Genomic DNA, 22,078 nt, shown 5'->3' with positions numbered 1-22,078 from the left:
AGTAGTCATGTCTGGTCGACTGAGAATTAGCGCTGTCTGGATTCAAGATTCAGGATTTAGGAGCCGCGCGCCTGCCTCGTTAATCATTGATTATTTAATTATTTAACTTCAGCATTTCAATTTTCAGCACTCAATTATTAACTCCTTGAGTATAATTTATACTAATTTTACGTTGTCCCTGTTATACATAACATAGTAATGCAGTATAGCATTACTGCAGTATAATATATTTAATCATTTTAATAGTAAGTAAAACCTTACCTTAAACAATTATTGGCAGCCTTGAGTAAAATACTTTTTTAAAAGTATTTAGATTGAGTAAATTTGCACATTGACCTAATTTGTAAGATTATGTATGTGTAATTTATAACAATTAAGAACACTAAATTAGGCATAAATAACATTTATTTAAATTACATTATTATTTATGAGGTACAATAGTGGTGGCTCGTGCCTAGGTGTGCAAGTGTGCGCACACCACATAAATTAATACAGATAAAATAGTAAAAATGTATTTTCAATTTTTTACACAATTTGTATACTATTCATTGTACAATATTGTATTGATTCAAAAAAAATAATATTTGCTTATATATATCCGAAAATATTACTCCTATAATTTATTGAAGTTATGTAATAAATACACATCATTTGGTGTGCAGCTCAATCAAAACACCATTTGTCAGTGTAAAATATGTATTTTGTCATTGAGTGGGTAGTTGGCACAAATTAATGGGACCGTGGTGTGTAGTAATTGCTGCACACGCGGCGCTTCATATCGGTTATAATTTTAATAACTCAATCATACATAAATTTTTTTTTTTTTTGTTAATTAATACAATTTACGCATGTTATTTGGTATTATGTTCGTAGGTATATAAATTATTTTTTAAACATGGTATAAATATTTCAATATATTTATATCGAACTATAATAATATTTTAGATAGACTTAATTTTTTTTTCTAATAAACTTTTATAAGAATTGCACTTGCACACCGCCCACTTTGAACACCACGAGCTGCCACTGAGTTACAATAATGATGATCGTGATTAAATACTAAGTGAGATATTACAGTATATTAGTGTACTTATAGTTAGTTAATCAATTGATTAAAAATAAATACTATGTATTTATACCTAATATATGATTAAAATTATCAACAATAACGCTTATTGTTCTGTGCTTATAGAGAGTTCAACGGTCCGACATTTCGAACACATACAAAATAACATGGCTACAATATGTCATGATGGCCTGTAATTGGGTAGGTACTGATTTCTATTTGACTGTTGTTGTATCAATGTATCATGTACACGTTTTGTTTTCTAATAATCATAATGCCAAAAGAAAATGTTTTTTTTTTTTTTTTTAATTGTAAAACAAATATATCTCATAAGTCTAAATAATACAACAATATTATATTATATTAAACTGATCGACGAAGATTGACAAATGACATCTGAAAACTATTAGATTTGAAGCTAAGATAAGATTACCCTACGCTACGCCAACGTCCAAAACGAAATAAGAATTTATTATTATTAGTTACTATATACTTAGGTATTACCTAAATCTCTTATATTAATTTATCGGGATTTTTATTTTACTCCACCAAAAAATCTGCAAGAGAGTAATCTATAGTATTTAAACTCAATGATAATATTCATATGTATAATCTAAATATTTTAATAGCAATAAATAATATATATTATTTAATGAAATATTTATATCTAATATAGTATTATGGAACTCTTCACAATCTCAATATTAAAATTATAGAAAACCAATATTTTTAGTAGACAGTAATTGGCAATGTACCTATATTGGATAGGTATATACGAAAAACGATTTTGAACGAAGATGATTTATCAGCCTAACTAGGAAATATTTTCCAATGGGTGGTGAAAAAGGTGGCTTATATTTTAATGACCAGAATACCCCAAAACTTAAGTTAGCTTATAATTATTGTAAGCTAAACTTATGGAAAATCTTGTATTAAATTATCAACTCTTGACTACTTCTACAAAATGTTTTATAAATTTTAACTACAAAATAATTTGTAGAATTTTGTCAATATTTGAACTTCAAACGCTAATAAAAAAGTTGTGCTCATGTATTCTTATAATTTTTGAATCACTGTAAGACTAACTTCTGAAGAACTTTGTATTACATTTTCAAGTTTTTGCACCCAAAATCGACACTTCAAAAAAAAATTTCAGAAAAATCAAAAAATTCAGTCGTCAATAATAGCTCAAAAATTCAAAATATTTTGAAAATTTAACCATGTATAGATAACGCTAATATAAATACTTGGTGAAAAATTCAATTTCAAGTATATTTATAGTGATTAGTTTTTGAGTTACAACTATATAAAAAATCGATTTTGTCAAAAACTTGTTTTGCGTAATAATTCCCCTTTTTTTGGTCATTTTTTTTTTTGTTTTTCTCAATTTTTTTAAAATCTGTGAGAAAATTTTGAATTTTAACCTGTATAATGCACCAAGAATATTCACTTTGCCATTGGAAACCATCCCTAAAGTTTGAAATTGAAGCATTATTTTGACAATTTATGGTGTACATATACAAACAGACACACACACACATCATTGTAAAATCAACACATTCATCACTTCGTTGAGTAGGTACCCAAAAAATATCGTGGATGGCTAAGCTAGACTATTATAATATTTAGTTATAAGTAATATAAGACTTAATATAATAAAAAATAGGATTTTAACTTCTGATGTCATTAAACATTAGATGTATATGATTCAAAAACCAATTTTATTTGCATAAAATTATATTAAATTTAAAAATATTGATGTTGAATCAATAATAAAAAAAACCGGTCAAGTGCGAGTTGGACTCGCGCACCGAGGGTTCCGTACAAACCTGTAGGTATATAAGTAAAAGTTCAACCAACACGACAATCGAGTCATAGTTATGGTATTTTTATTGCAAAATGAAATTTATAACATTAAAATATGAAAAGCTAATCATAAATTAATGGCAAAGGTATCTTTATCGTTCCAGTAATCCTTCATTTTATATTAACATCTATCGTTTATTTTATAATATAACAATTGTAAGGGCAAGCTTTTTTATCAAAGTTATTTATTTACAGTATTTTTAGTCACTATTTAGAAATCTGGTACAAAAATGTTAATTAAAAATTAAATTTGAACCAGATTTGTAAATGGTGACTGAAAAAGGTATGAATAGTACCACATTGAACATTGAAGTTCGAATTAACAGATGAATAAGAATTTGAAAATATTATCAAATTTACTGAATTATTATTAATGTTTTTATACTTTAACCCGGACACGACGGGTAATTCAGCGTGTTATATTTTATTGTAACAAGCTGATTGAAAAATGTTGTCTCCTCTCAATACATAAAGGTAAGTTGCGGCCATTGCGGTAACTACAATTATATTTATCAACGCGTTCATGAGATAAGAAGTAGTAACTTTGAAATTTTCAAAATTGTCAAAAATATTTTATTTTTATATGATGAAACTAAAAATTTATGGTTTTCGTAATTTTTCCTATATCTGTACTATAAGACGTGACTTCGTACAAAATTTCAAGATTCTAAGTTCACGGGAAGTACCCCGTAGGTTTTGATTCCCGTGCGAGTTTCGAAAATTTGCGGAAATTTGCGGCCTAAATGGCTGTATCTTTTGACTGCGTTGGCTTAGATGGTTGATTTTTCTACAGCTTCCAGGGACAGTCGACCTTAGTATCATATAGAAATTTCAGTTTGATATCTCCACGCGTTCCTGAGAAAAAGGGTCTTGACAGACGGACGGAAAGACGGACAACAAAGTGATCCTATAAGGGTTCCGTTTTTTTCTTTTGAGGTACGGAACCCTAATAAATGAAGTTATCTTATGACTTATACAAGTAATAACTAATAAACAAGAATAATTTTATTTATAATATTATTTTACTTTAAACCTTTAACTAATGTTGCATATTCAGCTTTTACAATATTTTATACTACACACATTTATATTAAGGGCGTCGCCGTTTTCCGCCAAAATCGACCTTTCCGTTTACCACCAAGTCCGTTTACCGCCAGTACAAAAATATATATTTCCTTTTACCGCCACCACCAATTTCAGTTTCTATATTTTGGTAACCCCTTGGTAATGATTTTTAAAACCTAACCAAACCGTTGATTGAAAGAATTAAAATATTATATTATATACCTACGTATATTTATCACGCAGATAACATTTTCACAATCATGTTTTTTCTCTATTAATATAAAAGAGAGGAAAGATTATGTTTAAAATTCATGCGACAACTGACAATAAAGATAACGCTTGTCTGGTTTGATCTTTTATAGATTTTACGATACCTATAACATTTTAGTTTGTGTTGAAGTTCGCGAAAAAAAAGTACGCTCCGCACAATGGGAAATATTATTGAAAGTAATCGTGGTAAAAAACAGTTAATTTTAAATAATTTTAAATTTCGAATTGAATCAAGTTATAAAGGACTTATTCGTTGGCGGTGTACTATTAAAAATTATACAGCAAAAGTGTATACAGATGAAAATAATATGTGTATTAACAATACAGATACACCTGCACAGCACAATCATGGTGAATATTCCAGCCAAGCATTGAAGAAGCAGGTGCTTAATACAGCATGTAAAAGAAAAGCTATTGAAAATGTAAGTACCAGACCAAAAAAAATTATTCTCACTGAAATCGCACAAAATAGTAATTCATCAGATATAAGTGATATAACCATTAACGATATAACTAGAATCCGAAAGAATATTTATGAAAACCGACGGAAAATTATGCCCCCAAATCCTACTAATATAGCTGATGCTCACAACGTACTTAATTTAATTGACGTGAAAACCAAACAAAGTGAACATTTTTTATTGGTCAATGACGAAAAAGAAAATATAATAATATTTTCGTGTGAAACAAATCTTCGATTTTTATCTATAGTTGATAATATTTATATGGACGGAACTTTCGATTATAGTGCTCGTTTTTTTTTACAATTTTTTTCGATTCTTGGATATCTTAATGGTTACTATGTTCCATTAGTTTTTTGCTTATTACCAAATAAATGTAAACAAATGTATATTTATGTTTTTCGTGCAATAAGCAAAAAATGCAAAGACTTGGGGTTAAATTTTTCTCCAGCTAATATTACTGTAGATTTTGAAAGGGCTATAATTAATGCAGTTTCTGGAATGTGGACGCAAACCAATATATCAGGATGCCGATTTCACTTGACCCAGTCTTGGTACCGTAAAATACAAGAAATTGGCTTATCAAGTGTGTATAAAGACGAGTCATCTGAAATTAGTAAATGGTTACGTAATATATTTGGATTATTATTTCTAAATCCGGAAGATGTAAGTGATTGTTTCACCGACGATTTTATGAGCGAGTGTCCGTTCGATGAAAGACTACAAAAGTTTTCTGATTATTTTGTAGAAACATATATTTCTGAAGATTGTATTTACCCTCCAAAACTTTGGCCACTTGCATAGTTGCATCTTCAGAACTTACACGCACAACAAACGCCTGTGAGTCATTTCATTCACATTTTAAAAATAGTTTTTATCGACATTCACCATCTATTTTACAATGGTTAAATGTTTTAATCGATGAAGTTCAAACTGACGTTTATTGCAAACTAAGAAGCGTCAGTGAACAAAAAACACCACGAAATCAAATTTTAAGAAGACAAATAAAAAACCAGAATTTAATTGACAAGTATGAAAGGGGAGAAATATGTCGATATACATTTGTAAAATCAATTGCGTATAACTATAAGAAATAAATAAATAGTATAAATGTTTGACTGTGATATTGTATTTTACTATTTTACGTCGTAATATTGACTTTTTCGTAATGTATTATACAATATTCTGTATAATTTTAATTATAAGTATCACTTGAATGTTTTTTTTGTAAAATCATATGTTTAATTAAAAATTGATTACCTAATTATTTTTGTTATTTTAAAAATTATTACCAAGGGGTTACCAAAATATAGAAACTGGAATTTGTGGTGGCGGTAAAAGGTTCCTTAAAATATATAAAAATATATAAATATTGTAAATATATGTTATTTAAATATATATTTTTGTATTGGCGGTAAACGGAAAGGTCGATTTTGGCGGAAAGTAGATCACCCTTATATTAATTGTAAGCATAAATATCATATTACGATCGGTGGGGACTGTCCATCGATCATTAGAGTAGAAATATAATGTACTTCATTACGATCTATATTGTCGACAATAAAAGTATACAAAACACACGTTTATGTTATTATTCATATTAATAATACTTGACAACTAATATAAAACATTCATATAGTTTAATACTTTAATCTACAGGTTACTTTATTAATTTAGATGAATACAGCTTTTACTTGTCGCATATTTTGAATAGGTGAAGAAATATGATAAAAATATCATATGAACAATCCTCAACCTCAAGTACTTACTCAAAGTATTGATAAGTTGAAGTAGAATTTCAATAAATAAAAGCCAATATTATAGTGATGATACACTAATACCATTAAAACGTAATAAATACTTAATACAAATAAATAATAAAAATTAATCATTATCAACCTAAGTATTTCGGTGTATAACTATAAATGTAAAATAAAGAACTATTATGTAGTACTTAGTAGAGGTAAAAGACTTATACATTATTGTCATTATTATTACTAATACAACTATTAATACAACAATTTTAACGTTATTGGCGAAGCATTAATGCATGTGGGTAAAATATTTTTATATAGTTATTATAAAGTATTAAATTGTAATCAATTATTTTATGAAGTTTCCATATTATTTTAATTAATGGTATATTTTAGTCATTTTAGAACATTCGCAAAAACGTTCAAAAATATAATTTCCTAATTGTATAAAAAAATTAATTCGTATGTGACAAATTGATTTACTTCAATAAAGTGTAAATAAATAATTTTATAAGATGTCTTATGTAAATATTTGAGCTGTAATTATTTTTATGTAAAAACTCTAGGAATAATAAAAATAATAAAAAATGTTTAATATATAAGTGAGAAAAAGTAAATTCATTGTTCTAGATATTTTGAAAGCAGACGAATTTTCATCAAATGTACAGGATGGATTAGAAATAATGGGGTCAAACATATTTTCGATCAACTCCCATGGACATAATGTACATCCATACTTCTCCACGGTCATTGGGACTTCGTTAACAAAAAAAGTTACTTTTTTCACACCATGGCATTCGTAAAGTACGGCCATTAAATTTGATGCAAAAGGACTCAAATACGACGATTTCCATTTTCTATCGCGCATATTATTGAAGTTTGAGCTTAGTAGAGGTATAGTGTCTCTAGCAAATCCTAATCTAACAATTGCACTAAACACGTTTGACGAATGACCAAAATAAAATACTCCTTTTGGCCCGAGTTGTGTTTGAGATTTATTTCTATTAAAATAAAAAAATCACTAGTAACCGATAAATAAATAAGGATTGTATAGTTGCAATTTTAGTATTGTACTCACTTGAAGTTATTCATGAGATCTTTCACAATCGGACAGCCAAGTCTTTCGTTGTAAGAGTTACCATATCCGTTTAAGTAGTAATACTTTAAATCTTCATCGTACTCAAGAACCTATAAAAGTATACAATAATTAATGATTAAACAATAAATATTGATTGATTTCAAATATCATTAATAAATTTACTTCTAAATCTTTTTGAGAAAATACAGCACACCAAGCTGGATGAGAATTTAAGTTGATTGATCTTTCGAATCGACATGAGTCATACATAGCTTTTATAATATCTATAAAATCGTATCTATACATAATACAAATTTAATTTTTAAAAACAAACGAAATGTATTTTTTAAGATTTACTAAATGTTAGATTACGATCCAGTCCCAAAATCTTCGATACGCTGACAACTACCTCTTGCACGTGAATACTACAACGAAATTTCTTTAATTCTTCATTATCGTGTTTATTTTCAAATTTGGATATCTAGAAATGAAGTATGATGTATCACTTATTTACTTATTTATATTTAAAAAGAATACAGAAATATTTATTTATTTTTTATTATAAATAAAAGTTACGTTTAATTTTTTATCATCACTATTTATTAATGGTATATCAGTAACATTCACATTAAAAGCAGATTTTAAAAAATAAAATGCACTATCCCTTGATCTTTCTTTATTCGATGATAACACCTGAAAATACATAACGTTTTAAATTTATACTTTATATATTCATGATATTAAATGTTAAATAATAAAATTACACTATATGTCATGGGATTATAAGGTTGGTTGAATATATCTTCGTATAAACTTTGAAGTCTTAATCCCAGAGATGACAAATCGTTTATACCTTGACTATTGAGTTTGTATTCGTCTTTTTCTGTCAAATTAAAAACCCATGTTTTAATCGCCTCGAAGTCTTCTTTGCATAAACTAGAATTATTGGTTAAGTTATTTTTGTACTCGTTTAAATTTGATATTTTATGAATAGTATCTCTTCCGGGATGTCGCGTTCCGTGTCTTGACAACATCCACAATTGCAATGTCTTACAATCTATTAAAAATTATAATTATAATTTATTTATGAACTCACTAGTTATTATCAATCCAATTAATTGATAATTACATAGACTGTATAAAATATAAGAAAGAACACTATTGAATGTTAATATATGTATATATAAGTAATGGTCGTTATTATTTATATTCACAGACGGTACAGAGAGACGCATATTACTTTAAAAATATAGTAATATTTTTATAAAACTGTATTATAAATTGCAAATTGCAATTAATACTTTATGGTATAAGAATATAATGTTTAAATGTATTGTTTGTTATATTTTACATATTGTAGAAATTATTTTTAAGAGGATATTTTGCCATTATTATTTTACATTAGAAAAATATTGTATGTACCTACATTAGATAATTTTTCAATTTTTTACCGGGATTAGGTTTTATTAAAATGTATAACCAACTAGACAACACTTAGGCTTTCATATTACTATCTATAAAAGTAAAATAACAAACTACGCTTTAATTTTTTTAACTGACATTTTAAAACATATAACATTTTTAATTTTTGTAGTTAAGGCTTGACATTTGATTACAAAATTCCGCATAAGTAGTTCATGTTGAATTCAAAAAAGGTAAAACATATAGGTACCTACCTATAGTCTATACGAATATAAGCTCAATTTTTTAAAAGACATTTGAAGTTAAAATTTAAACGAAATAATAACTTTAAACAATAAATAACTTAGTTGATTATTTTGTTATAATTCAAAAACATTATTCATTTAAAATATTTACGTACCTACTTATACTATGAATATTCTATGCGCCATGAATTTTTTAAAATATGCAGTTTCATTTATAGATAATATCTGTTTTACTATAAACCTGTTCATAAGTACAGGGACGTGCTTATGGGGGGAGGGGGGGTATCATATCTCCCCATGAACTTTTTTCTTATGCATTTATACATTTTGTGTCTATGATAATTGTTATATTAGGATTTAATGAATTTCCATAATTATTAAGCAATAATAAAAAAAAGCATTTAAATAAGTTAAGATAACAATTATTGTGAAATATAGTGTTAATAAACTTTTATATTTTAGCTAGCATAGTAATCAAAACATAGTAGTAAGAAATGTAAATACAATTTGTTATTAATCTGATTAAAATAATAATTACGTAAGTTAAGGTGTATGAAATGTAAATTAGTATAATAAGAGAAAGATGTAACAATTAGTATATAAGAGATATGGTTAAGGCAGCAAAAGGGTCAGTGGTGGTGATCGTATGACTCGATCACCGCACTGGACGTCGCGTTCAAATAAAGTATTTCACATCATTTTTGGTTTTAATTTATTTTGGTATACGTCCGAGTAATCGTAGTATACGAAACAATCAACAAAATAAAATACAGTTCATCCCCTCACCCACCCCCTATTGAAAAAAGCTGAGCACGCCCCTGCATAGGTATTATTAACTATGTATTATATTAATAATACTTATGAGTGCGATATTTTTTGTAAAAATTACATCAACCTACTTTATAACAATGAAATAAACTACTTTATAATAGCATTTATAGCAATATCATAAAACATAATATTATAAAATATATTTAGAGATTTAGTTATATACATTTCTCCCCACTATAAATTAATACAATAGACCATAGGGTAGGTATATAATAAGTAGGGATTTTTATTTCTATTTTTCTATTATATATACATTTTATTTAATTTTAAACTATATATTATATACGATTCATAATTAATTTATGATATAATTAGTAGGTACAACCTAACTTTGCGATATTTTATGAGTAAATAATATTTTAATGTATTATTGTATTATAAGGCTGGATTTTTTTTTATAAAGGATAATTCCATTAGATAAGTTAAGTAGGAGCGTTAACTATATGTGTTGAAGGATTTTAAGTTGAACAGTTTGAAATTATTGAAGCATTTCAGAATTCATTTCTGTGGATTGTGGAATTACATAAATTAAAAATTTGTTTAAAAAATCACTATCCACGATAATTTTATAGGTATTTTGATAGAATGTTTCTTATAAATTCATACAATATAAAATTGCACTTAATATGTAAATAAGTATTAAGTGCAACTTACTTGGTTGAGTGTAGTTTTGTTTGGCTGACACATAATTATATGCAGTTTTTGAAGCAAAGAATGGAAAAGGGTGATCATCATAGTAAAAGCATTTATCTGATTCACATTTAGCGTAATTAAATATTAACAGTAGCAGTATAATCACGGAAAATTTCATTTTAAAATAAATTCTGTGTATTACTTAGAGTAAAAAAAAATTATAAGATATTTTTTACAATGTACAATGTTATTTTATAACCTAACTATAGGTATAACAGTAAAAACTTTTATTTCAATGTGTTTAAAATCTCATTCTATTACAGTTTTCAATTAAAGATTAATAATTTTAGAGTGGTAAAATAACCCAAACTCTACTACCCCCACTGTTTTAAATTAGATAACTTTTGTAGAACACTATATTATATATGTGTACTCAACAATTGTTGAGTTAAATGTTAATTAATCTATTATTATTTGCTTTGGTATGAACTTAAAAGTAGGTTAATGGATAATAATATATTAATAATATGTATAGATACTTGCAGGTATCTAATTATTATTTGATACAATAAATTGGTAAAAGAAAGAAAAAACTAATATTAAGAGGACGTTGTATTTACATTATATTATTACCTATATATTTATGAATCACTTACCTATTATAAAATTGAAGTATTACAATACTATCTATAATCTATCTTTCGTTTTCTATATGGTATTTTAATTATTAATCACGTTATGAACATATTAATATTTTAATATTTTACATTTTTACATACCTACTCATAACTGAAAAAAGTACAAAACTCACTAAAATTAAAGAAGATATCAAAAAAACAAACCTATGAGAGATCAGATAATGTATACTTTTACAGTTTTACTTTTAGTTCACTTACAAGTAAATTTGCATATTAAAGCTAACAATACAAAATGTATTCTACTGAACGAAAATTTACTTGTTGTACATTTGTATAACACGTAAAAACACACGCGGATTAAATTAATACTATAATTAAGTTATAATTATTTATATAATGAATTTTAAAAAATATATAGTTACACATATTATATTTAATCAAAAGGAAGTGCGATCACTGGACGGTTTCTTTCCTCACCCTATTCATGTTTTTTAATATAATGTAGCATAAATTCTTATTATGCCTTCAAGTATAGATTGTATACTCTCTAATAAAATTATATATAAAAAAAAAAATATAATGAATTATGTATTTATTTTATTTATTATTTACTTTATAGCATATTCGACAAAAGATATTTTCAAAGTTATATATCTACTATAGTTGAAGAATTGAGAAATAGGTACAATAAATAAAGGAAAAAAATAATACAATATTAAATATATTATATACATGGCACTAAGGTGAAGTAGAGAAAAAACAAAACAAAAAGTGAAGCGCACTTAAGAAATTAATAGGTAAAGAATTTATTAAGAGAAAAAAAATTAAGTCCTCAATGTTGTTCCTTGTCATGCGGTTGAATGGAGAATTTAATTGATATAATTTTCTGAAGAATAGGTAAACATGAAACGGAGCTATATCAGTGGTTCTCAATCTTTTTAATACCGCGACCCACATTGTTTTACTTTTCAAAAAATAGTAAAAAAAAAATTTATATTATATAAATATGTGTACATTTTTATTAGGTATTTAGTATGAATTATTATTTAATAACTACGTAATTTTTGGTATTATATTATTATAATAATATATTTAATATTAATTTAACATAAATTTCTTTGAATCTACATATTATATTATTCAAAAAATTTTTCGCGACCCACCAAAAATTGACTGACGATCCACCAGTGGGTCGCGACCCACACTTTGAGAAACGTTGAGCTGTATGATACATTAGGCCAAATGTGTGGAAAGTGCAGGATTTAGAACCTAAATTAGTGCTACCCTAGGCCCTTTTAAATATGCCACCCTTACTTCAAAAAAAAAAAAAAATGTAGTAAATATTTATATATGAATTTTTTTCCATTTCTTACAAAATTTGCTGGCCTAGGCGTAAATACGGCCCTCCGTATGGAGAATCTAACCAAAACCTGAGGTAAATTTAAGAACAAGTGTACATGTAAAAAATTGGCGCATACTCGTGAGGAGGACAGAAGATATTTTATGTTAAAAAGCATACCGAAAAAACTCTTTTTGGAAACATTTGATCATAAGACTATTAACACAGGAGGTGGATGGTCGCTGATCATGATGCTTAGATAATGCTTACCATAGGGCATAGAGTAATAATATTCAATAATAAAACAAAACTACTATTATTAATCAATGATGATTACTGTATTATAATGTAATAAGAAATAGGAATACCGTATATGATAAAATGAGATAAGACCGGAAATGCTGAATTGCAATTTTTATGTAAATGGAGGGTACTATTGGTGAATCGCGGAAAAAATGGCCACGGATAAAAATCCCCAAAAAATACCCACGGAAAAAAAACCCAAACTAAAAAACACACCCCGGAAAAAAAGTCCAAGAAAATAAAAGTGCAATCATTGTACCTAATCTAATATTATGAAATATTTTATAAACTGTTGTTGATTGTTGATTATACAATGGATTTACAATCATATAATATATTTTTAATAATAAATAATAATATTTTTTAAATAATTTTATCATATCAAATATATCAGCAATATAAATTAAATTAAATGTCAAAATGCTTATCAAAGGTTGGGCAATAAAAATGAAATTTATTGACAGGGTATAATATTATTGTGTAAAATATAGATTGTATGGTTAATTATCACACATAGAAATCTTGTATTGAATTAACAACAAAACGTGTCAATATTAAACACATTTGAGTGTAGAAATCTAGCTGAAGTAAGCTTGGTGTTGAAAAACTATTAGGTATAAAAAAGTTAAACTTATTTAAGCAAAATCAACATTTATTAAGGGTTAATTAATAATCATTGATTACATTTGTCTCATTTGAGACAATAATAAAATGGTGTCAAAACGATAACAATCAATAGTTAATACAACATGATCTTAATACATAACTTATTGTTGAATTATAAGGTTAATTCAGCTACACACTGGTGTTACCTTAACAACACAAATCATATAACTTACTTGTAATAATAATAACTTGTAGGCTATATCTATACCTACATAAAAAAATTAAAATTAACTTAACTGTACAATAATGATAATTAGCTATAAAAAGCTAAGTTAAAACAATACAAAATTTAACTGAATAAGTTATATTATATTAATAAGTTTGATTAAACAAAAATACGTAACTAACTAGTTAAGTTAAAAAGTTAAAAAAAATTAATTTTTTAATAAGTTAATGCCTACCACTGCTAAAAAGTATGTATGTATGTATCATGTATGTATAATTTAATAAAGTATTATATTTTACTACTGTGTATATTATTTAAAATATGTATCTATAAATAAATGTAAATGTATTATGTACAATATATTTTTTTAGGCTTTTTTTCCGGCGTGTGTTTTATAGTTAGGATTTTTTTTTCCGTAGGTTTTATTTTTGAGTTTTTTTTCCGTGGCCATTTTTTCTGCCTCCCACTATAATTGGTACTGAATTTCCGCTATAAAAATCATAACATTTTGTTATGTTTGCTATGTTCCAAACGCAGCCAAGCTTGCACACCCATGTTAGGATAGGGTGTACCGTAAGAATTTACCCGTTACGATATCTCTTAATATAATGAAATGATAATAATTCTGTTTTTTTTTCACAAGACTCACAGAGATAAGGGCCACAAGTATTTCATATTTTAAATAAGTTTAATATTTTGGTAAAAACGTTACAATTTTTATTTAATTATTTTCAAAAAAATCAAAGATTGCCATTTCTTAGAGTTTATTTTTCTGAAAATTTTGACTTTTCAACTCTTTTTTTCATTAACATTGTGATTGATGAATGATAATATTTTTTTTAATTTATAGCACAGTTTTCTTCATAGATAATAAAGAATATTTATTATTTTTTATTTTTTTTATTTCTTTATTATCTATGGTTTTCTTTACAACCATGGTTTATAGCCATAGATAATATATATTATATGTAGGTATATATTATCTATGTTTATTAATTATAGCGAACAGATCTTGGTTTGTGGCTACCACAGCGCCACCGAATCGTCGCAACGCCACCTACCGACATTTTCCCTATAACCGGCGGCATACGCAGTCATAGATAATAAAGAATGGATAGGCCATTCCCACAGATATAGATAATAATGCAAAATAAGTTATACACAAATAAAATTAATTAAAATTTAGTAAAAATATGCTTGTATAAAATAATAAGATATAATTATTATAATAATAAGCAATATTAGATAGCAGTGGCGTAGCCATGATAAAATATATATATTTTGTCATGGGCGTAGTTAGGAATATTAGTTGGGGGAGCCGGGGGGCAAGTATATATAGGTAGTAATTAGTAATTAATTTCAGTAAATGCAAATAATAAAATAAATATAATGTATTATACTATATTTCTGGTTATATAGTAAAAAAACTTATTCCAGTTTTGCAGTGTCCAAATGACATTAAGGCATTAATCAATAAATCAAATAACATAGGTAAATGACCATGCTTATTGTCAAAAAAATAAAAATCATTTAATAACTTGACAAATATAAAAAACCGAGGAGGTCTTCAATTAGCATCTGAAAGTGTTTTCAAAATTGTCAAATTAACGGAACAATACTTGAAGTGTATAATTATTAACAAAAATAAATTATTTATACAAAATATGGATCAAAAAATTATGATAATGGTTCAAAATTCTTTTGCATTATGTTCAAATTTACTTCCAGAAACAAATAAATGTTTTGAAGACACTGAAATGCATTCACGTCCTCACAAGATAAATATTATTAACGTAGTAAGCCGTATTTATTTAAATATTCGTATACATTCTTACAGCAAAATTTTAAGTTTTTCAATTATGAAATCTTCTGTCAACAAAAGACAAAAGTTGCATAAGACAATTTTGTTTAATAACTTATAATCATATATTTTTTTTACACCTAAAATATATTATTAGGTTAATATTACTTATGTTTTATGTTGTTTCATTGTTTGTAGCAGTAAGATTAGTTCTTTAAATATTTTTGACTTTTTGAGATACTTAGGTAATAAGTTGAAAGTTCTCTTGATGACTTATAAAAGATACTATTATTATTTTAAATTCTAAGGAAATATTTACGAATTCAAGAATCATAATAAATAATAATAATTATGTGTATTATATTATCACTTCAATAATAAAAATTGATAAAATACCAGAGCCCATAACCAACATGGCGGAAAATCGGCGTCCGTCGGCTAGCTTGTCGATTTATACTGTTAGCAATCTAGTTTATTATCTATATCTGTGATGTACGCAGTGTTCACGCATTATCACCACTTTTCTTACGACCGTCGTCACGCGTTTTGTTCCCCCGTCTCGAGTTATTCTTCCCGATGTCGACGTACGTATTTTTGTAAAATATTTTTATTTTCTGAATGAATATTTATTCTTGTTATTTTAATTCAAATAAATAACTACGCCTTTTCGGGCACACATAATTGCATTCTTTTTTTTATTGCAACTACCCGAACATTTTGGTCCCGTAACGATTTACCGTCGTCACGTGGTACCAAAGGTTTTTAGATAACAGTATCAATATCTCAACTGTAATCACGGCTGTAGATAATAACCGTGACCGGGGAATGGGGATCATAATATTATTATTTAATATTTTTTCATCAGTTAATGATAAAAATTATAATAATATGAAATAATTATTAGGTAGTAGGTATAAAGTAGCTAGTATTATATTAGTTTTATTAATAACCACTAACTTTTTCTTATAATTATTATAATAGTGTACAACATATCGTACACCGCGTACCAAAATATCTTAGTCTGTGTTGTACTTTGAGAATATTAAATTAGTTTTGAGAACGAAATGTTCTTAAAATCACTTTGCTCATTAAACACTACGTGGTGCAGGAAAATATTTTTTTATAATAGAATATATAGGACCAGCCAAACAACGATTAAATTATACTGTACGAATCCTAAACCAACATGCAACATTGGTAAGTCTAGAAAGATTTTAAAACATAGTTATGCTTAATTAGTGCGGTACAAATAGGTACTATTGGACACGTTGATCATGGAAAAACTACACTGACAGCAGCCATTACTAAGGTGCTTGAAAAAGATGGTCTATCAAAATTTGTAGATTATGATCAAATCGATAAGGCTCCTGAAGAGAAAGCTAGAGGTATAACTATAAATATAGCACATATTGGTTATGAAACATTAAAGCGTAAATATGCCCATGTTGACTGTCCTGGTCATGCTGACTTTGTCAAAAACATGATCATTGGAGCATCTCAAATAGACTGTGCTATTTTGGTAGTGGCTGCTACAGATGGTTCAATGCCCCAAACTCGAGAACATTTGCTATTGATTAAACAAGTAAATACTTATCTTATTTTTTCATTGTTGATATTAATCATTACTTACATTACTTATTATTTGTAGTTATTGAATGAAAGTTATTTTAATTGTTTTTAAAACTTTTTTATATTGGGTCCATATAATATGGTAATAAAAACTCAACTTTTTCATTCCAGATTATTTTGAAAATCACTAACACTGTACCTATTGTTTTGATGTTGTTGTCTTCGTATAACTTTATATAATTAAGTATTTTAAATAAATTATTGATTCTCTTTATTTTATTTCTTGTAATTTTGTTACCATTATATGAGTTTCGACAAAGCCCTATTAATCAATTAACAAAAAGTAAATTATAAAATTCAAAAAATGTTTAGGTTACTAAACATTTTATTGATTTAGTTGTATTTGAATTTTTTTAGGTTGGAGTACAACATGTGGTAGTATTCATTAATAAATGTGATATAACAGAAAATGATGTTATTGAACTTGTTGAACTTGAGATACGAGAACTATTAACAGATTTTGGTTTTAATGGACATGAGATTCCATGTATTTTTGGCTCAGCACTTCTTGCATTAAAAGGTGACACATCCGAACTAGGAGAACAGTCTATACGAAAGTTAATGGATGTAATTGACAATAACATACCAACTCCTAAACGTGACTTTACTTCTCCATTTCTATTGCCTATAGACAATTGTTTACTAGTACCTGGCCGAGGGGCTGTTGTTATAGGTACATTAAAGAGAGGAACTGTTTGCAAAAATGATAAGGTCGAGTTATTAGGATTTGATGAAAAAAAAATAACGAGTGTTAGTGATATCCATGTGTTTAAGAATTCGGTAGCAAGTGCCAAAGCAGGAGAAAATGTTGGTTTATTGTTAAGAGGCCTTAAGCCAAAATTTATACGTAAGGGTATGATATTGTGCCCTATTAATACTTTGACTCTGAAAAATCGTTTTAAAGCTACAATTTATTTTCTTCTACGCTCAGAGGGCGGACGGTCTAAACCAATCACGTCCAATTATCAACAGCAATTATTCAGTCATACGTGGAACATTTTTTGCAGGTACTTAACTTGTTTATATACTTGTATATATGTATTTATTTATATTTTTTCATAGAATTGATCTGAATTCATCAGTATCTATGGTAATGCCCGGAGAACATGCTGAAGTTATAATAACATTATTAAATAAAATGATTATGGATATTGGACAACCATTTACTATACGAGAAAATGGAAGAACAGTTGCTACTGGTATTATTAGTGAAGTTTTATCAAATGTACATGTATCTAAAAACAATTTAAGTAAGGTGAATGCAGAAAGTTAATAAGTGATACAAAATGTAGCTACTCACTATTTGTATGTGTTATTAATGTTTACCAATAACATATATTTTATATATACATTATACATACATACATACATGAACATAATATATCAGTTTATGTTTATATGTTGTGAATTGTGATTTATAATATTATTAAGTAAACCATAGTCTATTCATCATTAATCACAATGGCACAATATTTAAAATTAAATTATATATAAATTAAAATCATACTAATAGTATTATTTTTTACAATAATCTAACTACTTTTTTTATTAAATAATTATTATTAAAATTGTATTTTACAAAGATGGTAAAATAATTTTATTGCCAATTAATATAACAAATTTTTTAAAAATTATTTTTTTAAGTTAGATATAAATAAAGATACAATATATAATTTTAGATTTTCATAACAATAAAAATATATTATATGCTTAATGCTAGTATAATAGTATTTAGACTACATGTCGTATACAGAGTGTAACAGTTCCGTTTACTAGCCTCTTCATTAAATTCCAAGCTTCAGTACGTGACATCCCAGTCACGTCTATATCATTTACTGAAACCAATTCATCTCCGGCTAATATTTGTCCACATTGCTCTGCACAACCACCTGGGTAAATAGTTAATTACCCATTGTTAAAATATTAATGTAATTTTAAGCTCATCCATATCCAAGCATAATATGCTTATTAGATAAGTTTTGAACTTATTTATTTAATATGTTTTAATATATTATATTTTGTTGCAATAAATATTAATGTTATTAGAACCAAAAGTTAAGTAAATTTACTAACCTGTGAAAATCTTTTTCACTGTTAATGGTTGGTCACCAGTTGGTGAATTCTTTCCACCTTCCAAGCTAAAGCCTAAACCAGAACCGTCTTTTGATAATACTATTTTAGTTAATGGTCCAAACACTCTATTTGCAATGACATCTGCAAGTTAAAAAAATATAATAAGGATGTTGGTAATAAATAAAAATAATTAGTGTCTAAGAAGATATACATATGACGTATATGTTACAATTTCTTTACAAAAGTTTTATCTTAAAAATCATTTATAATATTACAATATTACTTCTAGGTATCTCGGCACTTAAATATTATCTGTATTGTTTTACAAATTGGTTTGATTTTTACTATTGTCATTTCTATGAAAATTATCACTTTTAACTATGTTAATTGAAGTATCAAAGTATTAAAGTATACATCAGTTAAGAAATTAATTTGTTTTTACACCTATACCAGTATTTATATAAATATAATAGATATATATTTAAGATATAACTAATATTAATTTATTTGAGAATTCATTATGGTAGAAAAACAATGGTACTTAAGAGTTTATAATTTTGTACTAATTGTTATATCAATATCATTATCAATGCCATTCAATTAATGCCGTATAATATATATCTAATATACTAGTGATTTAAATAGCCAAATATCTTGCAATTATATGATTTCTTTGTAAAGGTACAATGATTAACGAATTAATAAAATTGGAAAGACTGGGGTCCTTCTTATACTTATCAACCAACAATATGGGATGTCATATTATGTAATTTACCTACTATATTTAACTTAATAAAGAAATTGTTTGAACTTTTTGAAGGGACAATACTCCTTTCCCCCAAAAATGACCTTCCTTTTTTCACCCAAACATAATTTCATTTTTTTGACCAACATTTCAAATTTCAAATCTTGGGAAGTAACATTTTAAAATGAATTAAATTAAGTTTTTACCATAACCTAGAAAGCACTACGAAGAGGTGGTTTCTATTACTCTTCAAAAATATATTGCGTTAGTGTACTTACATTAAAATAATTATTGTATGATAAAGATAAGTAGGTATTACTAATTAATTGTTTTTACCTAACATTGTTAAAAAAAAAGGATTTATGTTCATATATTAATTAATCATGTGAGTGTATAGTTGAATACCAAGATTAAATAAACTCATGCTGACTTAACCCTTCATTATTATATTATTGGATTTTATTTTCATTTTTCTAATTGAAGTTTTATCTTAAGGAAAGTATTGTAAGTGCCAAGTGGATAATATATTTAATCGAGTATAATACATCAATTTGTACTTATATTATATAATAATTATTTATTATTTTAATGTATCTACATAAACAGTACACTTTTGGAGAGTAATAAAAGCAACTTCTTCGTGGTGCTCTCTGGGTTATGGTAAATGGCTTTATTAAACTAATTTTGAGACAGTGGTCTCTAAGATATTAAACGCGAAACCGTAGACAAAAAGAAAATTATTTAAACATATTTGGTCGAAAGAAGTACCGATTGTTTTAAATATGGAGATATTGAGTGACTAAGTTAACTTAATAGGAACCAAATTGTTTTAATTTCGATGAAAAAGTTGCTAGGTTTATATTAGTACATTTTTCCTACACGACTTCTGAGACATCTTACTCGACTGAACCCTCTGTTTATTACCATTTTTGGTTGAAGTCATGAGGTCTGCAGATTGGTGTAACCCAACAGATTCAGTGATCGTATCTGACTTGCATCTAGATATTACTAACACTACTTCGGACCTAGGTGCCTAAAAAATAAAAATAAAATTAATTAGGTAGTTAATGTTTGAAAGCGTGATATTGGTTCAATTTTACTTTAAGTATTGCTAATGATTCTCGATGTGTGATTCCTTTCATACTTTTTCCGTTTATTGATAATATGCGATCGCCTTTTCGGATGCGGCCGTCTTTATCAGCCGGACTTCCAGCCAGTACTTTATACACCTACACGAAAACAAATTCATTGGTATATTATACAATTTTGAGCATTGTGCACAATTATATATTTTGATAAATCTATAAGTGGTTAACACTTATTAATGTTTGTCACGTGAGTATAATTGTATGTTTCACTGGCTTATAGCCTTATAGATGAATATAACCGATCCCAATATCTGACGATAATGCGTTTTACTTAATTATTTTATCAAAGTTTTCTATTAATATATCCAATATCCATTTCATATTAATGTATGTAAGTATAATCAATTTTTATTTATATATAATTGTTGTATAATCATATTATACAATTGTTTCTTTCCGGCGTATATCCATAACAGGTTCATAAGGTCTGGAAACTCTCCCCTATTTTTTTTTAAATGTAAGGTTTTGTACATGAATAATGTAAAAAATAAAAATTGTATTCAAAATTATTTAAACCCCCCTCCCTCTTTTACCAATAAATAAAATCCTAGCTATATGCCTTGTTGCTATACTTACAAGGAACCTGTGATTAATAAGATTAATGATGTGGTATTCTCGGACAATGTGTTAGGTATTTGTCTTTCATTGATTAAACAATGATAAGCTTATATATCATAATATAGTATAGTACTCATTCACAGGCGTGAAAAATGAAAAAAAACAACCGTAAAACTGTGTGATTAAGAATCGGATGACAAAGACCAGTATAATGTGTACAATTGAAATCACTGTATTCATTTTAAGATTATAGCACATCGATAACAAATATATATTACATATAACGATAGATCTTTTCGCATTTAATCTAATATTAATAGA

General features: G+C 26.7%; 4 protein-coding genes and 1 long non-coding RNA gene across 5 annotated transcripts in view; 2 read left to right on the top strand and 3 right to left on the bottom strand.

Moving 5' to 3' along the window:
* The first annotated feature begins 4,575 nt into the window (after positions 1–4,575).
* LOC114127990 (uncharacterized) lies at positions 4,576–5,532 on the top strand. The gene has a single exon (XM_027992386.2). It carries the CDS (start codon positions 4,576–4,578, stop codon positions 5,530–5,532), a length of 957 nt encoding a protein of 318 aa, XP_027848187.2.
* Positions 5,533–6,306: 774 nt separating this feature from the next.
* LOC114127971 (multiple inositol polyphosphate phosphatase 1-like) lies at positions 6,307–11,014 on the bottom strand. The gene is made up of 7 exons (XM_027992362.2): positions 10,713–11,014; positions 8,325–8,617; positions 8,137–8,253; positions 7,918–8,041; positions 7,744–7,844; positions 7,561–7,670; positions 6,307–7,483 (listed from the first exon to the last, which is right to left on the bottom strand). The coding sequence occupies exons 1-7, from the start codon at positions 10,867–10,869 to the stop codon at positions 7,045–7,047; spliced, it is 1,341 nt and encodes a 446-aa protein (XP_027848163.1). The 5' UTR covers positions 10,870–11,014; the 3' UTR covers positions 6,307–7,044.
* Positions 11,015–14,159: 3,145 nt separating this feature from the next.
* On the bottom strand, positions 14,160–16,164 carry LOC126551481 (uncharacterized). Its single transcript, XR_007605384.1, has 2 exons — positions 15,773–16,164; positions 14,160–15,672 (listed from the first exon to the last, which is right to left on the bottom strand). It is a non-coding gene; the product is annotated as an uncharacterized LOC126551481 (long non-coding RNA).
* On the top strand, positions 16,164–18,632 carry LOC114128078 (elongation factor Tu). Its single transcript, XM_027992495.2, has 4 exons — positions 16,164–16,801; positions 16,858–17,186; positions 17,591–18,240; positions 18,296–18,632. Exons 1-4 carry the CDS (start codon positions 16,669–16,671, stop codon positions 18,504–18,506), a joined length of 1,323 nt encoding a protein of 440 aa, XP_027848296.1. The 5' UTR covers positions 16,164–16,668; the 3' UTR covers positions 18,507–18,632.
* Positions 18,633–18,801: 169 nt separating this feature from the next.
* Positions 18,802–22,078, bottom strand: part of LOC114128100 (uncharacterized) — a 66,260-nt gene continuing 62,983 nt past the window's right edge. Inside the window, exons 6-9 of the mRNA XM_027992532.2 lie at positions 21,152–21,280; positions 20,976–21,084; positions 19,307–19,447; positions 18,802–19,122 (exon numbers count right to left, since the gene is read on the bottom strand). Coding sequence (XP_027848333.2) covers positions 18,965–19,122; positions 19,307–19,447; positions 20,976–21,084; positions 21,152–21,280 — 537 coding nt within the window. The 3' untranslated portion in view covers positions 18,802–18,964. The remainder of the gene's footprint in view (positions 19,123–19,306; positions 19,448–20,975; positions 21,085–21,151; positions 21,281–22,078) is intronic.

This window comes from Aphis gossypii, chromosome 3, assembly GCF_020184175.1.
Source record: "Aphis gossypii isolate Hap1 chromosome 3, ASM2018417v2, whole genome shotgun sequence".
Taxonomy (NCBI): domain Eukaryota; kingdom Metazoa; phylum Arthropoda; class Insecta; order Hemiptera; family Aphididae; genus Aphis; species Aphis gossypii.
Note: the sequence above shows the minus strand (reverse complement) of the source record. Positions and strands in the feature narration are given on the sequence as shown.

Coding starts and splice junctions, on each gene's coding strand:
- LOC114127990 (XM_027992386.2), top strand. CDS start 4,576: ATGTGTATTAACAATACAGATACACCTGCACAGCACAATCATGGTGAA.
- LOC114127971 (XM_027992362.2), bottom strand. CDS start 10,869: ATGAAATTTTCCGTGATTATACTGCTACTGTTAATATTTAATTACGCT. Junction 8,618..10,712: donor ACAAAACTACACTCAACCAA/GTAAGTTGCACT, acceptor AATTTTTAATAG/ATTGTAAGACATTGCAATTG. Junction 7,671..7,743: donor TTTCTCAAAAAGATTTAGAA/GTAAATTTATTA, acceptor ATACTTTTATAG/GTTCTTGAGTACGATGAAGA.
- LOC114128078 (XM_027992495.2), top strand. CDS start 16,669: ATGTTCTTAAAATCACTTTGCTCATTAAACACTACGTGGTGCAGGAAA. Junction 16,802..16,857: donor TAAACCAACATGCAACATTG/GTAAGTCTAGAA, acceptor CGGTACAAATAG/GTACTATTGGACACGTTGAT. Junction 18,241..18,295: donor ACGTGGAACATTTTTTGCAG/GTACTTAACTTG, acceptor ATTTTTTCATAG/AATTGATCTGAATTCATCAG.